The sequence below is a fragment of the Loxodonta africana genome, chromosome 25, assembly GCF_030014295.1.
Source record: "Loxodonta africana isolate mLoxAfr1 chromosome 25, mLoxAfr1.hap2, whole genome shotgun sequence".
NCBI classification, from domain to species: domain Eukaryota; kingdom Metazoa; phylum Chordata; class Mammalia; order Proboscidea; family Elephantidae; genus Loxodonta; species Loxodonta africana.
In genome coordinates this window covers 48,304,126-48,325,909 of record NC_087366.1, presented here as the reverse complement: position 1 = coordinate 48,325,909, position 21,784 = coordinate 48,304,126, and the positions used below count along the sequence as shown (strand labels likewise).

Below are 21,784 nucleotides of genomic sequence, written 5' to 3'. Positions count from 1 at the left end.
ATGGTTTTTACCCATAGAGTCAATTTGGTTATTGGTAAAGAAGCAATCAGATAAAGGTAACCTATTTAATATTACAGACAGATGTGATCACAGATGGGACTTCTGTTTTGAGAACTCCCTGTACCAGAGGTCTGGTTAAAATAAACAGAGCTACCTATATGGGATGACGCTGACATCAGCAACTTGAAAGATTAGATAGGAAGCTTAGAGGGCAGTGAGTTTATGTTAATGGGTGAGGAACAATTTGGAAAAAGAGGATGAGAATGGTTGTGGAACTAGAAGAATGTAATCAACATCACTGAACTGTACAGGCAGAAACTGCTGAACTGGTGTATACCCTGCTGTGCACATTCTCAACGACAACAAAAATAAATTATTAAAAAACAAGCAAACAAGAAAATGAGTACTACTGGGCCAAATGTTTTACTATTAGCTCTACTTAATTTTGCCAAAAAAAATTAAGAAGAAAAATCATAGTTCATGGAGAACTGACTCTAAATAGCAATAAAGGAAGCTAGACTCCAACGGTTACAATTATCTTAAGAAGCTCTTGACAGGGTTATTTTCACATATGTTTTGTTGTCTACTTTGGCTTTGTTACTTCTCCATTTCCTTCGGAAGTCATTTTTCTCAGTGATAATGCTGAGCTAGAAAACCATGGGTATAATAGGACTTCAATGCCAAGGCAGGGTGGGGGTGGGGGCACGGAGGGAAGACGAGGAAGAAGAAAGGTAACTGGTATCCTAATTTTCCAAGGAGGAAAAAGACACTTAGGTAAAAAGTAACTCAGTGAGACTGGGAACTGGTGGAGTCAGTATTTACACTAAGGCTATCTACATAAAGTCTGTTCTGTCCACCATGCCAGGCTGCCTTCCTGAGGGGCTACAGTTTAGATGTGGCTTTTGGCCTTTCTTTTTCTGAACTTTTTTAATGGCTTATCGAACAAAGGAGAATGGTCATCTCGATTTTTTTTTTTTTTTTTTGGTTTTTACTAGTTTCATTACTGTTTTATTTTCTTTAGAGAAATTTTATAACACTAAATTATTTATAATAATAATGATTTAGTCAAGTAGCAAGTTTTAAGTTTGTTCAAACCTAGGCTCTAAAAATTAATACTGCAAGAAAGAGAAAACTCATAGCATGCAACTTAGTTTCTTAAAATTTTATACAGTATGTCCTGGTCTTAGTGTATTTTAAAGTGTTTCCTTCATTCTGTTAGACTGTTTTAAAGACTTTAAAAAATATACTAATAAGAGGAAGAAATAGTGAGCACATACTGTATTTTATCTTCTAGATATATGGAAAAAAAAAGATTTCCTTATAAGAATGTGACTAATCTCATTCCGATCATAATTCCTAGAACTGCCATATAAAACACAGGAATATAAAAACTGGTGTTCATAATACTTGCTGTACCCGGAGGCATGCAATATGACTTCTTAAAGTATAAACATAATAATGGTTAAAAGCCATTTTATTCAACACAAGGAAATAAATATAACTAGTGATGATTAAAAGTTCATGTTAACTAAAATTTCCCCTTGCATTTGAGACCAGAGAAAACTTACAAAACAAGGCAGTATTTAGCATATATATCCTTCTTAAATTTCATTATACTTAGATTAGATCTTTAATTTACCTCTGCAATCTCTATCCTTTTTGCAAGATCATCAAGAGAAAGACAGCTATCATCGGAAGGTAGGTTCTCCTGTAAACTATAGGATGCTTCTTCAGGAGAAAGATCTTGAGGGAGATCAGAGTCTTCCTCTTGGCTATCTTCATATGAAAGGGAACCTTCAGTATCTTTTAAGCATCCTTCTAAAAGGCTGTTCAAATAATCTTCTGTTTCTTTGCTGACTTGGTCGTCTTTATCTCCCTTTTCCTCTGGGGCCATATACACCTCTGGAAGCACTGTACTCAAGTCAGATATTTTATTATTTTCACAAAGTTCACTCTCAGAGCCATCTGAGTCAGTCTGACCCCGTGGTGATTTTCCATCTCTGTCGGTGAGGTCAGGTTGCTGCAGCTCATTTAATTCATTGTTCTCAAGTTGGTCTGTGGGCAATGCCTCGGAAGCATCCTGAGGAGGCAATAAGAGTCCCTTTCTTTCAGTCTGTGGGTATTTACCCTCAGAAATCAACACAGGAGGTATGTGGTCACAGCCTGGTAAAATCAATGGCTCTATCACTGACTCACTGGAAAGGAGCACCTGAGGGTCTTCAGCAATGCCCTGTATTCTGGCTACATCTTTGCAGGTCTCTGTTTCAGCCAGCTGTAAGCGGCTGTCATCCTGGCAAGGATTCTCAGAAGAGTCTGGCCCAGGCCTGCTCCCGGCTGCCTCTGAGGACTGGGTGTGGTGCTCCAGTGTGGCTTCAGTGCTGAGGAGCGGCTCCTCCATGTGGTCTTTCTCTGTAGTTGCCGGAAGGCTGGAGGAATCTGCCTGACCGTCCATCTGATTACAGCAGGGGCTGCTCTCCTGGGTCTCTCCTTTATGTTGACTTTCTTCACTTGGTTCCTTGCTGGGACAAGTTTCACTCCCTAAAACAAAGAAAAAAAGTTGCCTTAAGATTCAAAATGACTCTATGTACAGAAAAGAAGAGGGGGATACATGAACAATATGTGTAACACAACAATATTCAAACCCTCTCAAATGGCAATTCTATCTGATGAATACAGTGCCTTTAAAAAAAAATTTTTTTTTTTTTTAGTGCCTTTAGGGAGAGGAAATAGCCGAAATATTTAGTAAATAATCCACTACATATCAAAATGAATACGTACTATTCAAAAACTTGTTAAGAGTGCATATACATAATTTAAGTCTTCATTATAATTGGAAAAGTCCATTTTCAAAAGTTTAAAAGATACACTTTTTGAACTTTATTAGCCTTTTATATGATTTAAACTAATATTTTAAAGTTTGGAAAAGTTGTTTTCAGTACAGGTACCCCGACTTATGATGTATTTGAGTTATAATGAACTGCACTTATGAACGTCCTTAGTACATCTTCCTGGGAGGAAGTTACAGGAAAATGCATACAGAGGATATGGAAAAAATAGCTGAGTTATGTGAACACGCTCCAAGCATTTGATCAGGATAATATGATGGAAGAGATGGGTGGAAAAATCCTCCGTATGGCAAGAAAACTGAATTTAGAACTTGATACCCTCGACGTGGAACAGCTCATAGATCACAAACAAGGGGAACTGACAGATCAGGACTGGATGGCTTTTGAAGAGGAAAGAAACGCTGGAGAAAGAATGAGGAAGAGAAAGGAGAGAAGTTGTAAAAAAAAATTTATACTGAAAGGATTAGCTGGAGTTTTTTCTAAACTAAATCGGGGGCTTCAGCTGCTTGAAAACAGGGACCGAAACACCGATCACTTTGCTAAAGTCGACAGGTAGATTTCGGGAACCAGTGGTGTGTTACTGTGGAATACATGAAGAAAAAGAGAAAAGGACCATACAGACAACTCTCACTAGTTTTATGACTAGAAATGCCATCCCCATTCCCAGAAATAATCCAGATGGTCCAGAATCTTCCACAAGTGGAGTTGTTACCACAACTGACAAACTGCCAATGCTGGCCAACTCTTCTTCATTGTTAGAGTATATTTTTATGATTTGTATATATTTTTTTATGCATGCATGTATGTATGTATTAAAATATATCTGTAAGTTTATTTGTAATGTTTCCAATCCCCAAAGACAAAAAACGGATTTATAAAGATACTGATAATAATAAATAATAATATGAAAGCTAAAAAAAAAAAAAAAATGAGGTATTCGACTTACATCAGAACCGACTTATGACGGAATCGTCTGAACAAAGCCCCATCAGAGTAGGGGGCTACCTGTATATTTTAGACATGGCATATTAAGTAAATATTTTTACAGGATGAACAGTGGTAATACATTTAGAATTTAAAATCTAAGAATGCCAAGTAATATTGATTCTGATCTAAGACTAAATTAAAGAACATAATATTCTTAATTTATGTGTTTACAAATTCCTTGCAACTTCGTAAAGGGTGGCAGCACAGGGTACTGGTAAAAAGTGTAAGCTTCAGCACCAGACAGGAATGGGTTAAAATTCTGGCATCTCTTTCAATTTCTATTTTAAATAAAAATCAATTAAAAATATTTTTCCTTCACTTTAAACAGTTGAAAATCTTCACATATATACTAAATAGTAACGCATAAGATGATTGGCAGATAACAGAGAAGTCTGTTCATGACTCAGTTTATCATTCTGTTTAGCACTGCTAACTACCAGAGAAGTTTTAATTTTCTCTACAGTCATACATTGTTTAACTTGTACAAATAATGGGCCAAGGGTTAAAATCAAAGATAAAACATGGTGATAATTATACCATTTGGTTGTCCATTTATTGGTAATTTTATAATTATCAACTGACAACTAAGGACTGTACCTGGAGCCCTGAACCACAGTAAAGGCATTTAAGTATCCTGTCCTCTGGCTGCAGAGAATCAGGGAGTGAGATGAGCCACCTGAAGTCAAGGCTGCTGAGTGGCACCAGTTCACTAGAATTTCTACAACGTTCCCCACATTATGGCTCAATTATCTGATGAGGACCAGGAAAAGAAAGAAGAGGCTGCTTTTTGGGAGAGTACAACATTCCTTCCCTCTTCCTACTCCAAAGAATCACTGTTTGGGAGACTGAGAGAAAACAGATGGACTTTTCACTCCCCATAGGTTGTCTGCTTGGCCACTGAGCTTGGTGGAAAGGGGCTACATCTCTCCCCCACAAATCCTCAGTACCCAGAGGTTCAGAAGATGTCCCACAGGCTACAGAGTAAATAAAATTGAGGGCCACATTCTCACAGGTACCATAAGATTAAAGCATAGGGCAGAGAGAGCCCTACATCAGGGGAATGGGGGTATGCTATCCCTACGGGGCAGTTCTAACTCTATCCTATAGGGTTCTATGAGTCAGAGTTGACTCGATGGCAGTGGGGTTGGATCCCTAGCTAAAGATCTGCAAATATCTAGGACAGCTACTTGGGAGCAAAGCTTTCCTCGGAGGGTCCTGCTGGAGCCACCACACGTCCCTCACAGAACTCAACCTGGGTTCAGTCATAAGCCCTAACTGAGCTAGCTCCCACTGCCAGCAAACCTTACCCTCCGCCCTAGGGGGACAGAGGCCCAGGAAGAGCTTTGAATAACGTGAGATTTAAGTGTTAAAATGAAGTTTTGAATTCTACTGAGCCTTAAAGAATCAAAATGAGACTATTTAATAGTTGTAAGTGACTGAAAAGTTACAGAATCAAGACTGTGATATCAGGCGGAGCTGACTGCAGTTACTAGCACTAATTGGGCAAATTACAACCATTTTAACTATAAAATCTAATGAACCGAGGAGCCCTGGTGGTACAGTGGTTAAGAGTTATGGTCTGCTAACCAAAAGGTTGGCAGTTAGAATCCATCACCTGCTCCTTGGAAACTCTATGGGGCAGTTCTACTCTGTCCTAAAGGGTCGCTGTGAGTCGGAATCGGCTCGATGGCAACAGGTTTGGTCTTTTGTTTTTTGAAATACCACTTAAGTGGTGAGTGATAAAGACTATCCATAACTACAATGTGTTATTTATAAAATAACAGCCTGAAAATAGTTTTCATCTCATTATTTAGAAACAATACAAAAAATTATGAAAAAAAAAGGTAGGTAATTTAAGACACAAAAGGGTTCCAAACTAGACCATGAGAGTAGCTGCAGTTTTTGAAGTTATACAAAATTTAAATTATATTTTTAATATGTATTAACACTCCAAATCAAACATGATGTATGCTATCTAAACATTTTTTGTGTGTGTCAAATTATGCCTTTCCTTACATTATTACAGTAAATTAAGTAGTGTACATCACTTGGTTAAATGAGGAAAAGCTATTAATTTATCCTTACAGGCAACGAAAAACAGGTGCCCCATGCCTTACCCTTCCTACCTCTGATTCCTGCTCTCTAGGGGCAACCACTCTGAACTCCTTTAGCTGTTGCTTTTCACATTTGTCCTCCACATTTCTAGATAACACTTACACTGTTATTTCCTCACCTTTTGGTTTTAGACACTACCTACTGACTTCTTACCACAGAAGAAGAGAATTAGTTCTCCTAGTTCTTTTGATTCCTTTCCCCCTAATGATGCGTGCTCTAGCATCCCCATTACAGGTCAACACAACTCTGGGCTACATCAATGATTACATTACTAGGCTTTGTAATACCATTCACAAATGATCCACATGTGTGCTGTGATAAATTTTCCTTTCTCGGTTAAGCTTTCTTTTCCTCAGAGCTGATAACTGCCTCATTACCTCATTTTTTTTTTTTTTTTTTACCTTTATATATCTCTAAACTCTGACAGATACACAATTATGATATACGTACAGGAAATTTATCATTTTAATTTTTTTCTAGTAACTATCCCTCTTGAATCTCTGACATGTTCCAATATGCACTACTTGCTCTCCATGCCTCTTACGCAGGCATTGTCCTTGAATGTCCCTACTCTGTGATCCTAGGAATTTCCTTTGGTTTTATGTTGTTAATTGCTGTCAAGTCAGCTCCAGTTCATGACTTCATGTATAACAGGACAAAATGTTGCCTGGTCCTGCGTCACCTTCATGCTCATTTGGTTTGTTTGACTCCATTGACTCCATTGTTGTGGCTATTTTATAGTGCCTTCCAACCTAGGGGCTCATCTTCTGGCACTACAAAACCAAAATCAAAATCCATTGCTGCTGATTCTGACTCATAGTGACACTACAGTTCAGAGGAGAACTGCCCGGTAGGGTTTCCAAGGCTGTAATCTTTACAGAAGCTGACGGCCACGGCTTTTTCCCATGGAGTGGCTGGGGGGTTCGAGCTGCCAAGCTTTCAGTTAGCAGCTGAGCGCTTAATCACTGCACCACCAGAGCTCCTTTTTTTTTTTTCTAGCACTATATTGGGCAATATTCTGTTGTGATCCAAAGGGTTTTCATTGGCTAATTTTTGGATTTCATTTTACTTGGCTCCACAATCATGGAAGCAGCAGCCAAGAAATCAAAGTGTTGCATTGCGCACAGCTGCTACAAAAGGCCTCTTTAAAGTGTTAAAAAGCAAAGACTTCACTCTGAGGGCTAAGGTGCCCCTGAACCAAGCTGTGGTATTTTGAATCGCCTCACATGCATGGGGAAGCTGGACAACGAATACGGAAGACTGAAGAAGAACCGATGCCTTTAAACTACGGTGTTGGTGAAGAATACTGAACAGACATCCCATGGTCTGCCGGAAATACAGCCAGAATGCTCTGTAGAAGCAAGGATGGTGAGACTTCGTTTCAAGTACTTTGGACATGTTATCAGGAGGGACCAGTCCCTGGAGAAGGACATCATGCCTGGTAAAGTAGAGGGTCACAGAAGAAGAGGAAGACCCTCAATGAGATGGGCTGAGACAGTGGCTGCCACGATGGGCTCAAACACAGCAATGACTGTGAGGATGGTACAGGACTGACAGTGTTTTCTTTTATTGCACACAGGGTCGCTATGAGTTGGAACTGGCTCAATGGCATATAACAACAACAAATTTCTGGAAATAGATCTCCAGGCCTTTTATTTTAATAATTTGATTGTACTGTAGATGAAAGTTTACAGCGTGAGTTACTTTTCATTCAAAAATCTATACACAAATTGTTTTGTGACATTGGCTACAATCCCTGCAATGTGACAGCACTCTGCCCTTTCCACCCCAGGGCTTTCTTCCTAGTTTGTCTTAGTCTGGAAGCTCTACTGAAGCTCTACTCCACCATAGGTGAGTGCTGGTATTTGAAATACCGGTGGCCTGGCTTCCAGCATCATAGCAACAAGCAAGCCAGTACAGTACTGACAGATGGGTGGTGGCTTTATATAAGAGCCCTAGTTTTCTAAATCCTAGATCTTCCTCTTCATTCTCTCTTGGTGGAACATTTCCTAAGAAAGGGTGTATGGAGAGTGATTTTTTCTCTTTTTTAAAAAAATATCTAAGTGCCTTTTATTAAACTATAATGATTGTTAAGCCTTATAGGAAGCAGTTAAACATTTCCACTTTGTGTGTGTGTGTGTGTTTACTGTGCTTTAAGTGAAAGTTTACAAATTAAGTCAGTCTCTCATACAAAAACTTATATACACCTTGCTATGTACTCCTAGCTGCTCTGCCCGTAATGAGACAGCATACTCCTCCTCTCTACCCTGTATTCCCCATGTCCATTCAACCAGCTCCCATCACCCTCTGCCTTCTCATCTTACCTCCAGACAGGAGTTGCCCACATAAGCTCATGTATCTAACTGAGTCAAGAAGCTCACTCCTCACCAGTATCATTTTCTTATAGTCCAGTCCAATCCCTGTCCGAAGAGGTGGCTTCAGAAATGGTTCCAGTCTTGGGCTAACATAGGGTCTGGGGACCATGACCTCCGGGGTCCCTCTAGTCTCAGTCAGATGATTAAGTCTGGTCTTTTTGTGAGAATTTGAGGTCTGCAACCTACAGTTCTCCTGCTCCGTCAGGGATTCTCTGGTGTGTTCCCTGTCAGGGCAGTCATTGGTGGTAGCCAGGCACCATCTAGTTCTGCAGTTCTTGAGATCTTTCACATCTGAAAGTCTTTACTCCTCCACCTCTGACTAAGACTTTGGCTAGGTATAGATTTCTAGGATAGAAAAAATTTTCTCTCACAAATTTGAAGGCATTGGTATACTGTGGCTAGCTTCCAGGATGGCTGTTAAGTTTAATACCATTCTGAATACCAATCCCTTGTAACCTACATTTTCTCTCTGGCAGCTTTAGGCTCTTTTCTCTCTACCTAGTGCCCTGAAACTCCATGAAGTTTCTCATTCATTGTGTTGGGCACATGTAGGGCTTTTAAATCGGGAAACTCACAGATTCAATTCTGGGAAATTTTCTTGTATTATTTTTTTGATAACTTATTTCTTGCCACATCCTATTTTCTCCTTTTAGAATACCTGTATTAGGATTTTGAACCCCATGGACTGATCATCTATGTCTTTTCTGTCATACTATTCATCTCTTTGTCTTTGACTCAATAGCAACGGGTTTGGCTTGGTTTGGTTTTGGCCTCAATTTTTTTTTTTTTTATTGTACTTTAAGTAGAAGTTTACAAATCAAGTCAGTCACTTATACAAAAATTTATATACACCTTGCTCGGTACCCCTAGTTGCTCTCCCCCTAATGAGACAGCACACTCCTTCTCTCCACTCTCTATTTTCGTGTCTATTCGGCCAGCTTCTCACCCCCTCCGCCCTCTCATCTCCCCTTCAGACAGAGGCTGCTCACACAGTCTCATGTGTCTACTTGATCCAAGAAGTTTACTCCTCACCAGTATCATTTTCTATCCCATAGTCCAGTCCAATCCCTGTCTGAAGAGTTTGGTTTTTGGCTCAATTTTATTCTTCTAATTTTTTTTTTTTTGGCCATCACAATTTTAATTTCTAATAACTTTATTTTTGAGATGTACCTTTTTTATCGCATCTTATTCTTGTTTCCACATATGCAATATTTTCTCTAATTTCTGTGATAATACTCAATTTTTTTTTTTTTTTTTAGTTTTCATGTATTCTCTGCATTTCGTTTTCTTCAAATTTCTTTTTTTTTTTTCCTATCTGTTTTGATCTCTGTCTTTCCTGTTTGAGGTTTGCTTTTAAAATAAGGCAATAAGAAGTTGATGAAAGCTCTGTGGTTAAAGGCAAGCCTTGTCCAGGAGTAGTCCTCTATGTGGGAGAAACGGAGCCTGGCTATTTGTTAGGAGGAGTGGAATTTCAGTATCTGGAGGCTTCATCTTCTAGACTAAGCCTGTTTCTCAGAAAGAAAGAAAGTCACCTAGCTGCCACAGTTCTGAATACCAAATGTAGAATGTAGGCTAAGGATATGTAAGACTTTAATTTAATCCCCTTTTCTATATAGGGAAGGAATCTAAAGATCTAAATGCTTCTTGTACAGCCTTTCAACTGAATCTCCTGTTTTTAGAACAACACTTTATCCCTGGGAATCATGTGCTTCCGATTCTCAAACCTTTCCAGGCAGAAATCAACTTTTTCCCTGTAGATGCTTAGTTTTCAGTTTTCTCTGGGCTGCTATGCCAGTTCCCACCCACCCATCTGCCTTCCAGCTTCTGGTATTTTCTCAGTGTCTCATCTGTTTCTCTCTCCTTGCCAGTTCTGTCCTTGAGGGTTTCTGCTTTTTAAAAATCCCTTTCTGATATTTTAATGGTGTTCTAGGAAAAAGTGGAGGTAAGTGTTGGAGCCACTATATTTAACCAAAAATACTTTCTGAATTTTCTACAAGTATGTATTACTCCTAGGAAACCCTATGTTTTTTTTTTTAATGTATTACAGTAAAAAAACTTATTATTGTTTCTATTAATATTAAAATGTTTGTTAATTGGTTCTTCTGAATACAAAGATGTAGTGAAGTAAGCTTGCTTCCTATTGTATTAGGTTCACACATTAAAAAAAAGCTACCCTACTCTGATGAAATAAAAATAGAATAGTCAAGTACATGACAGATATTAAATAATACTGAATTAAAGATTCAGAGGTAGCTCTAAAATGAGAGTCAGACTTAACCTAAGTTCTAACACGTGCTCTGCAGGAATGTACGTGCCTTTGAGTTTTTCTTTTTCATCCTTACCCCACCCCTACTACACAACCGTTTTCCTTTTTTTGGAAAAAAATCCCCAACATAATTCCTGATATGCGACTAGTGTATTCCTGAATTAACACTTACTTCTTATAATTTCTGAAAAAAAAATTTCTGAACATCTCATTAATTAACATTAAGTATAAACACATGAGTTTTTATTCGCCTGTCAGGCTGCAGAAAGAAATTTTCACAGTAAATATTTATTTTAGCAGACTGAAAAGAAATACTTAAACTAAGCCTGAAATGTTGATTAGGGCTTAAATTAGCACAGCTTCTAAGAGACACTAATTCAAAATTAAAAGTACACATAATTGTACACGTAAAAAATGTTGAAATAGCAAATGTTCTGTTTTATATATATTTATCACAATAAGAAATATATTTAAAAATGTACATAGTCATCAGGAAAAAAGCAAGTTAAAATTATAATGTGATACAATTTAATATCCACTAAAATGATTAAAATAAAAAAGACTGACAGTTCTTAATGCAAAGACATGGAGCAACAAGAATCTTCACATACTGCTCGTAGGTATATAAAAGGGAACAACCACATTGGAGAATTGTTTGGCAATTTCTTTTAAAGTCAAGTATGCACCTACTCTATCACTCAGCAATTCCACCCTCAGTTATTTACTCAAGTGAAATAAAAACATAATAGCCCCAAACTGGAAACAACCCAGATGCCTATCAGCAGGTGAATGGATACACCAATTCTGGCATAATCATAAAATGGAATGCTACTCAGCAATAAGATGGAATGAACTAATGATACATGCAATAATATGGGTGACTCTCAGAAACAGCTGGCTGCACAATTCTATTTATATTAAATTCTAACACAGGCAAAATTAATCTATAAGCAAGAGAAAGCACTGGGTTGTCTGGGACTGGAGGTGGGGAGAGACTGACTATAAAGGGCTTGGGGAATTTTTGGAGTGATGAATATATTTGATAGTTTGATTGGGTTACCTGAGTGTACATATTGGTTAACACTCATCAAATTATATATTTCAAATGGCTATATTCTACTGCATGGGAATTATGTTTCAATAAAGGTGATTAAAAAATGAGAAGAGAATGATATATGTAAGACTTAGGATGGTAGTTGCCTCAGGGGTCGGTGGAAGCAGAGATGGGAAATGGAAGGAACACAAAGGTAGTTGCAACAGAATTAACAGTAGTTTAGTCCCTGGTTAGGCATTAGGTTCACAGACCTTCATTTTGTTATCATTTGTAACAGCTTACATATGTTGCATGTATTTTCCACACATAAAATATTACATAGTAAAAATAGATAATAAAAACACAAGTTAATAAAAATGCATGGACTTTAGGGTACAAAAATCAGTATTTGGCTTTGAGTGCTGATTAGCTCTGACCCTGTACAAGCCACTTAGCTTACCTGAGTTTCTTAAAACAATTCAGCCTGCCTCACATTGGTTGTTAGGGGGAACAGATGAAATAACATACATGAAAGTGTTTTGAAAATATAAAATACTGTATAAATATTATGAAATTACTTGAGGACTTTAACGAGGGTGCAGTAATTAGAAAGTAGAAATATACAGTGATAGAATACCCATAGTAGGGGGTAGTGATCGCAGAGGAGGAAAAGGAAGAATGAAAGCAGCAAACACGTGTTGAGCTCTTACCTTGTGCCAGGTGCTCTTCTAAACATTTAACATGAAATTATTAACTTAATCCTCATAAGAATCCTATGAAGTGAGTACTATGAGCATCTCCATTTTGGAAGTAAGGAAAGGGAGGCACTTGCCGGAGGTCATACAGCTTTAAGTAGTGGAGGCTGGATTCAAACCAGACAAGTCTGGCTCCAGGAACAATACCTCTAACCACTACACAAGAAATAAAACCCCAACGCCGCCGAGTCAGTTCCGACCCATAGCAGCTCTACAGGACAGAGTAGAACTGTCTGTTACATATTATATAAGGATAAGGAGCTTGGGAGCAAGGAATGCAGACAGAAATAAAAGGAAAAGGAAAGTCGGGACGGTACTACGTGTCAGACATTATTAGAAATGAAGAATAAGAAGCAAAAAAAAAAAAAAAAAAGGCATTAAATACAAATCATTTAAAGTAATATTTTCATATTCCCTATTTTCTCATATTCTTGCATTTCTCTGTATTTATTTTCTTATATTTACTCACAGAATAACAAATCTGAGAAGACTAATTCTGGAGTATTTGACATTTTCCTTTTTATCAGACTTGGGCAAGATTTCTTTCCCATGAATTTGGTCCAGACCGCTCATGAAATGGTTTCCTGTAGGATGTCTGGATTGTTGAAGTTTTTGATCATCCACACCACTTACTGAGTATGCTGCACTCAGTCAGAAAGAAGACCCAGGTGCTAGTAGTGAATCAAAGCACCGAGCGAGCGACTTCAGCTTGGTGTCTCAGTTTTCCCATCTGTGCCACATATCTGCCAGCAGAGGCCAAGCCAGAGGTTGTGCTAAGCTAGTGCTGGGCAGCAACCAGTGCTGCGTCCCCAGTTTAAACAAGCAGCCCGTAACAGTGCTCCCCCGTGTGCACTAGGTGGCTTTTTTTTTGACTTTTCCCTCTTTAAGACTGTTATGAAGCTCATTTTATTCTGACTTCTGATATAAAAATGACTGGGGGTAAAAAAAGAGAGAAAGGAAAAACACAGTATAGTAGGACTAACCCCAGGCAGCATGTCTACCCTGCCTCATCAGAGAAAAGGGGGCTAAATCAGATGTTTTTTTAAAGTACTTTGTATTGGATAAAAGGCTAGTTAAGTTGAAGGCATCATTATCTAATCTCCTCATCATATCTCTTTAGGGAAACTCAGCCAAAACACCTGATACTGCTTCTTCCCTATCAGGGCTTCCAGACTCATAAATATGAAGCCCAAGAGTATAAGTTAGTACCAAAATCATAAATCAGAAAAACAAAACAAACACCCTAAAATGTATTTATGTATCTTTATTTTCTTAAGTTTTCATAAGACCACATATTACTATTGTAAGGAAAAAACAAGGTTTGAGAGTATTGAACTTTTGACATAAGGCATGAAGTCTAGTATAAAACACACCGTAAATGTGCTGGAAACGTGTATGTGCAAGTTACACCACATCACATGTGCAGCAACAAAAAAGGGGAGAGAATAAATTGCTATAGATAAATTATTGAAATATACAGCTTTGAAATATCTACATACACAGAACAAATTCATGGGAAAGCCAGTACAATGATTGTTGGGTTTAAACAGAAAAAGATGTCTGAATACACCAAAACCAACCCTGTTTCAGAGCATTTTTTACAGTCTTCGCATATTCTGTTAGGTACGTATACCCACCTGATGAAAACATGGGAATTAGTTTATATTTTTATAAGAACGGAGATTCTATAATCTCTACTACTAGACATCTAAAGATGGACTTATACAACATAAAAAATCTTGCTTTGCTATTTTGCTAGGAGAGGTATAGGTCTAAAAACATAAATGGAAAAAAAAACTTCCTTCACAGCAATTCAGATGTTCACACTTGTAAAACACCGGAAGAGGCTGGCGTCCTCTACATCCTCCCTAACTTAACTTACAAACATACCTGACTCTTTGACTCGCTCTTTTGGATCTTCAGACACTATTAACTGCGTAAAGCATTTTCTTCCCAGGGACTTTTCTACAGCTGCTATCTAAAAAGTTAAAAACAAAAAAAAACAAGCAAGAAAAAAAAAACCAAAACTTTTTTTTTTGCCAACGGTTGCATTAAATTAGAAAGCTAAAAACAATTTGAGAAAGGCTCAATTATTTTTTTAACACAGTCCATACAAGAGACATAAAACACTAACATTTTTCCTTTAAGCATTTTTAAAAGAAACCACCTCTTACCTTATGTTTGGATAAAAGCGGGCTGTAAACAGAAAGAGAGAAAAAAGAATTAAAAGTAAATTGCAGCAGCAATATTCTTCCAAACAAATGTCACTGAAATGGCTTTTCAAAAAATATACAGCTTCTCTGGATGCTTATCTTAGCACAGCCCATTTCCACTGCTGAAACATCACCACTGGTTTACACAGTTCAAAGTGCAGCTATATCATGTGTTAATTTGCTTAGATAGCCAATTACTACTGAAAACCTCCAGAGAAACGACAAATGCTAAAATCCAGAATAAAAGAATGCTAATCTTTTTTAAACCTTTTGCTAATAATGTATTTTTAAAATATTTCATACATATCATTATTTTTTAATTTCAATGTATGTCCTTATAGCCTAAAATAGACTGTGGTGGGAGATAATTTTATTGGAAACAGACAACAAAAAAGTAACTTTTAAAATTAAATTTTAGAGAATACCCAAGACAGTGGGATGCATATACCCACCTAAAGGCATGCAAAAAAATGATCACGGCCACCTTTGTCGTAATATTCAAAAACTGGAAACAACCTAAGAATCTGTTAGCAACAGAATGAATAAACTTCTGCACACTCATACGATGAATCTGCACAGTAATAAGACAGAACTACTGTTACATGCAACAACATGTAACACAGACATGAAAAAAAATCTACATGCTGTGTGATTCCATTTATATGACATTACATAAGACGCAAATACATTGTTATAGAACTCAGAGTGGTTACCTTCGAAGGTGGATACTGATTTGGTACATGAATGAGGGAGGCTTTGGAAGGGCTAGAAATGTTCTGTATCTTGATAGGTAGGTATATATAGACATATATGTAAAACTTCATCAAGTTTGTGCACTTTGTTGAATGTACATTTTAACTCAGAAATATTTTTTAAAATAAGTTTATTTTTGTTTTTGTCACAAATGTACACAACAGAGCATACACTAATTCAACTTCTACATGTACGATTCTCAAAAATATTTGTAAATATTAAAAAAATTTAAGAGTCATAATTTGCAGGAATTATCCAAATTTTAAAGCATAAAAATGCCATTCTCATATTGAATAAATGTTTGTTTACTGAATGATTAAAACATTTCTAACACATTAACAAGCTATAAGTCCATGGGGGGGGTATATACTGAGTGTTTTGAAAGAAAACTATATTTACCTATTTTAAAAACATGCCATTATTTCAAAACTTGGTGACTGAAAGTTAACCTATTTAACATGTAAAAAGTTGCTATTTTAAATAACAAGTTTTCACAGCTTATTTTAAAATCCGCTTAAAATTTAGGTTATAATTCAGAATTCCTGAAAATACTGCTTCAAAGGTTCAAACTGATTAATGCAAGAAATTTGTCCTCACAGAAGTTGAACGAGAATCCATCTCTGACCCTACAAACATTCTCCAAAGGTTGGTCTCCAGAACAATCGGATCCAAAAGCAAGTTCTGTCTCCGCTGCATGAGCTAAGCAAGTTACTTGGCGCTGTTTCACTATTAACAAATAGAGTTTTAGCTTATTACTCGTTGTGATTCTGAGACAAAAGGAGAAACATTTATCAATAGAATGGAGTCTTCGAGCCTCTGTACTGAGGGCTCACATTCAAAGTCCCATCAATCTGCACTAGGTTAATCACGCTCGTGCTCCCTCACTTTCAAAATTCTGGGTCTTTGAATAATGAATTTTTGAAAAATGATTTAAACACTTTATTATTTCTATAATTTAGTTTAAAAATATAATTCAGTAAAAATCAGTCAATTAAAAATTCTCTGGTAAATATAGTTTTACTTTTGCAGCATTCTGGATAAATACTGTATTATATTTGCCTTCCAGCATTAGACTACCCTTAAATGTGTTGTTTACTACAACTTACAAACGCTGGCAAGCAAACTGAATAAATTATCCTAATACACAATTTAGTTGATATAAATTGCCACATTTTTTTTTTAACCAAAAAGAGATTGGAATTAGAAGAGTTGTATTTCAAAATTTCTAAACAGAAGGGTCCTTTGAACCCATGTAAAGCTGACCTTTTACCGAGCTGAGAGTAAGAAAATGAGATAAAAGCTGAGAGAGGAACCTAGGATTTTATTGTAACTCCAACTGAAAACAGTAAATGTTCGGTAAAGAAATGGACCTTGTGTTTCAAATGCTCAATGCTACAATGCTTGTGCAATATTCTACGCCCCTCATTCTCACCAAACGCTGACATACTTACTCTTGATGTGTTGTGCAAAATGTAGTAAGGCGTTCCAAATCTTCACCATCAAATCCTTTGTCTGAATTCCTCTGAGACGCAGGTGTATGTGGTTGTACAGTTTTCCATTTTGTTTCTAAATTTAAAATATTTATTAGTCACTGGCCCTTACAAAACATATTTCGGAGGGAAAAAATAGTTGACGGGCACTGCTGATAAAGGTTAGTACACGATTATCTTCTCAAACTATCCAGAAGTTAACACAGAAATATTTAAGTGATTACTTTTCAACATAAATATCCCAGAGACTAAATTAGCCAGTAGGGCATGCAAACTGATCAGAGAAAAAAATGAAAATAACCACAAGCATTCTTTTCTGATCATTGACATGAAGAGCAAAACATAAAGAAAAAAGTTTCTCACAAGAATATAGGATTATGGTAAAAATGTTACTTTCTTTGTAACATTAACTTCGCTGTGGAAACATCTATTTCCTGACTTGCAAAACAGGTCAAATATGTTAACTTTCTAAATAGCAACTTGTTAATTACTGATAGTTCCACATTCTACATTAGCTTGTACTTACCCCACTGTTCTTGAATGGCAGAAAGATTTGCAAGCAATTGCTCATGATATAACCGTTCAAGCTGAATGAATTTCATTGCTTTCTCATCTGAATAGAAAATTTGAGGAAAACAGAAATCTAGACTTCTTACATTTGGCCCCATATTTGAAGAGGAATATCCTATTAAAGTTAAGAAAGTTGCAACTAACAAAAAAATGAGAGGGCTCTGTAATATTTCTAAATTTAAACATATATAAAGTTTCTTGGTTTTGAGGTAGGTAGATTTTAATGCAGCACTGAACGCAGTAGCTATTGAGTTCCGTGTTATCAGCAAACAGTAGAAACTAAAAGACAGCTTTAACGCTCAAGGGATGCCCGCTCTCTAATATAATTCTAGCAGGGTCAATTAAAAGTAATTTAATTGGAATCCTGGAGTCTAAATTTCTCTCCCTAAATTACCTTCTGTCAAGCAACTATATTACCCTCTAGTCAAGTGTTTATTTCCAGTTTCAAATCACCTTGATCCTTTAATTCCTATTGAATGGTTTTAGCACCTTATTTCCCACAAGATCAAAGAATCAAATGCTCAAACAATGACAGAGCAAAAAATTACACAGATCTTTTGATTAAATTTAATTAACTTGCCACAGTAATTTTTGTAATTGTTATGTGATGCCATTTTCTTCTAGAAAGGCTTCTGAACTTCTGTCTTCTCATCCACAGCACACGTATTTGCATCTTATGAGGACGCGATAAACTGTCCAACTGCCTACCTTCCTCTGGTCAATGTCCTAAGAGTTGATCCAGAAGGAAAGACGAGAAAAACTCATGGCTTAGCTTTTTGTCCTTCCCATGATCACTCAGGTTCAGTTCTCTCTCTCCTTTGTAGTTTTAAAGATATTCCAAGGATCATAACATAGGCCAGCAAGAAGCAGGAATGATTCCATTTTCCTTTGCTCATGACATAAAATATACCAGTATCTCTTAAACTTTATCTGAAAAACATGTTCAAATACAGATTCATGGGTTTGATTGCTAGAAATTCTGATTCAGTAGGTCTGAGGTAGGGCCCATGAATTCACATTTCTAAGAAGCTCCCAGGGAAGCTGATACTGCTAATCTGTGCTGGATTACATCATATTCATCGTTTGGTTTAAAAATAATAATGAGAGAGTTCTATCTTCATTAGATCTTCAACATATTCAATAACAGACTGCCACGGTCTGAAGGTATATCACAGTTTGCTTGACAGAGGTCAGAATCCCTCCATCTGTCTGGTCAGAGATGTAGGGAAAGTCAACAAGGCTAGGAGGCAAAGCAAACCACCACAACAGGGAAAAATCGATGCTTATTACACCTTTTTTTCTGGAGGGTATATACTGGGCTATCCCCCTCCCCCAAAGAAAAGCAAGAGAAGAAATCTTCCCTGTACAAATGTCAACATGCTGCATCACCCAACACCACTCAGACTGTTTAGTACTAGGGAAAAAGTCCATTTTCTCTTTGCAGGTACACAGCTGTTATAAGACAATCATGGATTTCCGACGTGAAATACACTTGACATGTGCCATGGATTGAATTGTGCCCCCTAAAAAAACATGTCAACTTAGTTAGGCCATGATTCCTAGTATTGTGTGGTTTTCCTCCATTTTGTGATTGTAATGTTATGTTGAGAGGATTAGGGTGGGATTGTAACACCACCCTTATTCAGGTCACCTCCCTGATTCAAGGTAAAGGGAGTTTCCCTGGGGTGTGGCCTGTACCACCTTTTATCTCTCAAGAGATAAAAGGAAAGGGAAGCAAGGAAAGATCTGGGGACCTCATACCACCAAGAAAGCTGCACCAGGAGCAGAGTACATCCTTTGGACACGAGGTCCCTGTGCCTCGGAAGCTCCTCGACCAGGGGAAGATTGAGGACAAGGACCTTCCTCCAGAACAGAGAGAGAAAACCTTCCCCTGGAGCTGATGCCTCGAATTTGGACTTGTAACCTACTAGACTGTAAGAAAATAGATTTCTCTCTGTTAAAGCCATCCATTATGGTATTTCTGTTACAGCAGCCCTAGATGACTAAGACAACATGCTCTACCATATGACTGTTACTTGACTTCTGTTTAATATAAAGAAAATGCAATTAATATTTTACTTTTATTTGTTTCAGCAGCATTTTTTTTTTTTTCTGGGTACACAAATATTTAGATTTTGGTAAAATTACTGCTTGTTCACAGAAGGTCAAATTTGGGCAGTTCTAGGGAATTTTTTGGGACGACAGACGTTTTCTACATCTTGTTTTGTGTGGTGGTTACATGGGTGGATACAACTATCAAAACCCATTGGACCCTTATGAGCTATACATTTTATTGTATATAAAGTATACCTCAAGTTTAAAAAAAAAAGGTGATTCCCTAAGACTTGTATGAATTTCTTCTTGTAATTAAGAAAAGGATACAGTCTTCCTCCTGGAAATAGGACTCTGCTATCTGTTAAAAACAAACAAAACCAAAGGAAATTAAATTAATGTTTGGATGAAGAGACAAACTTGGAAGAAGTCAGGACCTTGAAACTCTGAAGTCTTTAATATCAAACTACAAAAACTCTTAACTATGTTATCACTTCAGAGAAATGTGACCTTAAGCACAGGTCACAATTCTGAAGCTACTCATCTCAAGAGAGGCAAAAGTACACATTCTTTGGTCTTTACATTAACCTTTTCTTCCTATTCTATTTCAAGTGAAGGCGAACCCCATTGATTCATTAGAGTTTAGAAGTAAGAGCTCTAAACATGAGCAAAACGAGACAGAGGCTTACAAGGGATAACACAAGTGAAAAAACTACTTTGTTTATTATAAATTAAAAAGTTGAAATATGTTACTTCACATGAGAGCTTAAAGACACATTCATTTCATATCCGTTTCACAAACTACTTGCTGAAGATCTATGGGACACTGACTTTTTGGTTCTGTTTTGATATTTAAGAAAAGGTCAGGCCAGCTGCTAAGAGTTGAGTGATAATGTGTGGGACATGAACAAAGTCATAAATGTTGCACACTCTAAAGCACATTAGATGAGGAGTCTAGACACCAGGATCTGGTCCCAGTTGAGGCTTGTCACTTCCCACATTAGCTCTAAGGCACCTTCAAATTAAAAAATCCCTTGATTCCAAATACTTTGGGATCTTTTATTTAGATATAACATTTCCGAATGGGCCAGCAAAACTAAGGGTATTCACTGAAAAATATTTATAATATACTGACTTTGTTATATTTAGAGTATTTCATATAAGAACTTCATATGTTTAAAACAGTTCCCACTTAACTCTTACTAGATCTCTAGGAAATGTTTATATTCTATTTATAGATCACTATCTATGGAGCTATGGAGCAGTTCTACTCTGTGCTATTGGGTCACTATCAGTTGGAATTGGTTCAGTGGCAATGGGTTAACAGTTATTTCCATTTTCCAGGTAGATGCCAATGCAGAGAACAATAAAGTACTTGTCTAACCTATAAACTAGCAATAAAAAGGAAACAATAAAGTATCACAGAAATGGTTTTTCCCAAATCCCCAATGTTGGTGGAGACAGCATACCTTTAAAGGGAAGTATCTGCCTAGCTTAAGATACATTTTATTGATTGAACATATTTCTCTATATACAATACAGATGACTAGACTCACATTACCTTTCCATAAATTTTCAGTTTAATCTAAAATTTGATTCCACACTTATTTTATATTTTGAGGAGTCTGCAAGGAGGGAACTGATTTTCAAGATTTTGGTTTTCTTTTAACAGCTCATTGTTATAATAGTATAATAGCATTAATTTGAACCCAATCAAATTGTCAATATTCAACCAATTTTTACCTATAAAATAGGAATTCCATATGGTTCAGCTAGGGGTGTGCTGTTTAACAGTTTAACAGTCAGCTCTGTGGGCTAGGAGGAAGACCTGATACGTGGTGTTTGTGCATTTCTTTGGTGTCAACACTCCCATCTGGGCCAATTTCAAGCTCCCCACGTGCTCGACATCATTGAACACACCCCCCATGAGCCAGTTCTAGCAGACTCCAGCACGTCACTGGGTTGCACCTAATGAAAATGACAACTTTCCATCTATGACCCCTGGTGAAAAACCTGTGGCATGCACAGAGTCTCCCACCTATACTTGGGCTGAGATAGAATTTTAGGTTGCCCATCAAAATAAAATGTCTGGCTCTTCAAAGGGATTTTGCTTGCCTTTTTGCATCTGTGCATCATTGACACATTTATTTATGAACAGTTCTCATTTAAGACGTCTTAGTTTATACCTATTATGTGCCAGAATTCCTGGCAGTGCAGAAATAGAGTTTTCAATTAGCATTCACGTTTCTGTAGCAATTCCAATACCATAAAGCCCAATCCACAAAAGTAAAATGTGTTTCCAGGTAAAAGGACAGCTTGAAAACTGAAC

The 21,784-nt window shown here is 37.1% G+C and overlaps 1 protein-coding gene across 5 annotated transcripts in view; it reads right to left on the bottom strand.

The window, feature by feature from the left end:
• The window catches only part of CNST (consortin, connexin sorting protein), a 96,554-nt gene that overhangs the window by 20,037 nt on the left and 54,733 nt on the right, over nt 1–21,784 (bottom strand). For all 5 annotated transcript variants that reach the window (XM_003410923.4, XM_064276782.1, XM_023549334.2 and 2 more), the window contains 6 exons: nt 19,786–19,816; nt 17,360–17,446; nt 16,795–16,909; nt 14,552–14,573; nt 14,268–14,355; nt 1,640–2,538 (listed from right to left, as the gene is read on the bottom strand). In XM_003410923.4, coding sequence (XP_003410971.1) covers nt 1,640–2,538; nt 14,268–14,355; nt 14,552–14,573; nt 16,795–16,909; nt 17,360–17,446; nt 19,786–19,816 — 1,242 coding nt within the window. The remainder of the gene's footprint in view (nt 1–1,639; nt 2,539–14,267; nt 14,356–14,551; nt 14,574–16,794; nt 16,910–17,359; nt 17,447–19,785; nt 19,817–21,784) is intronic.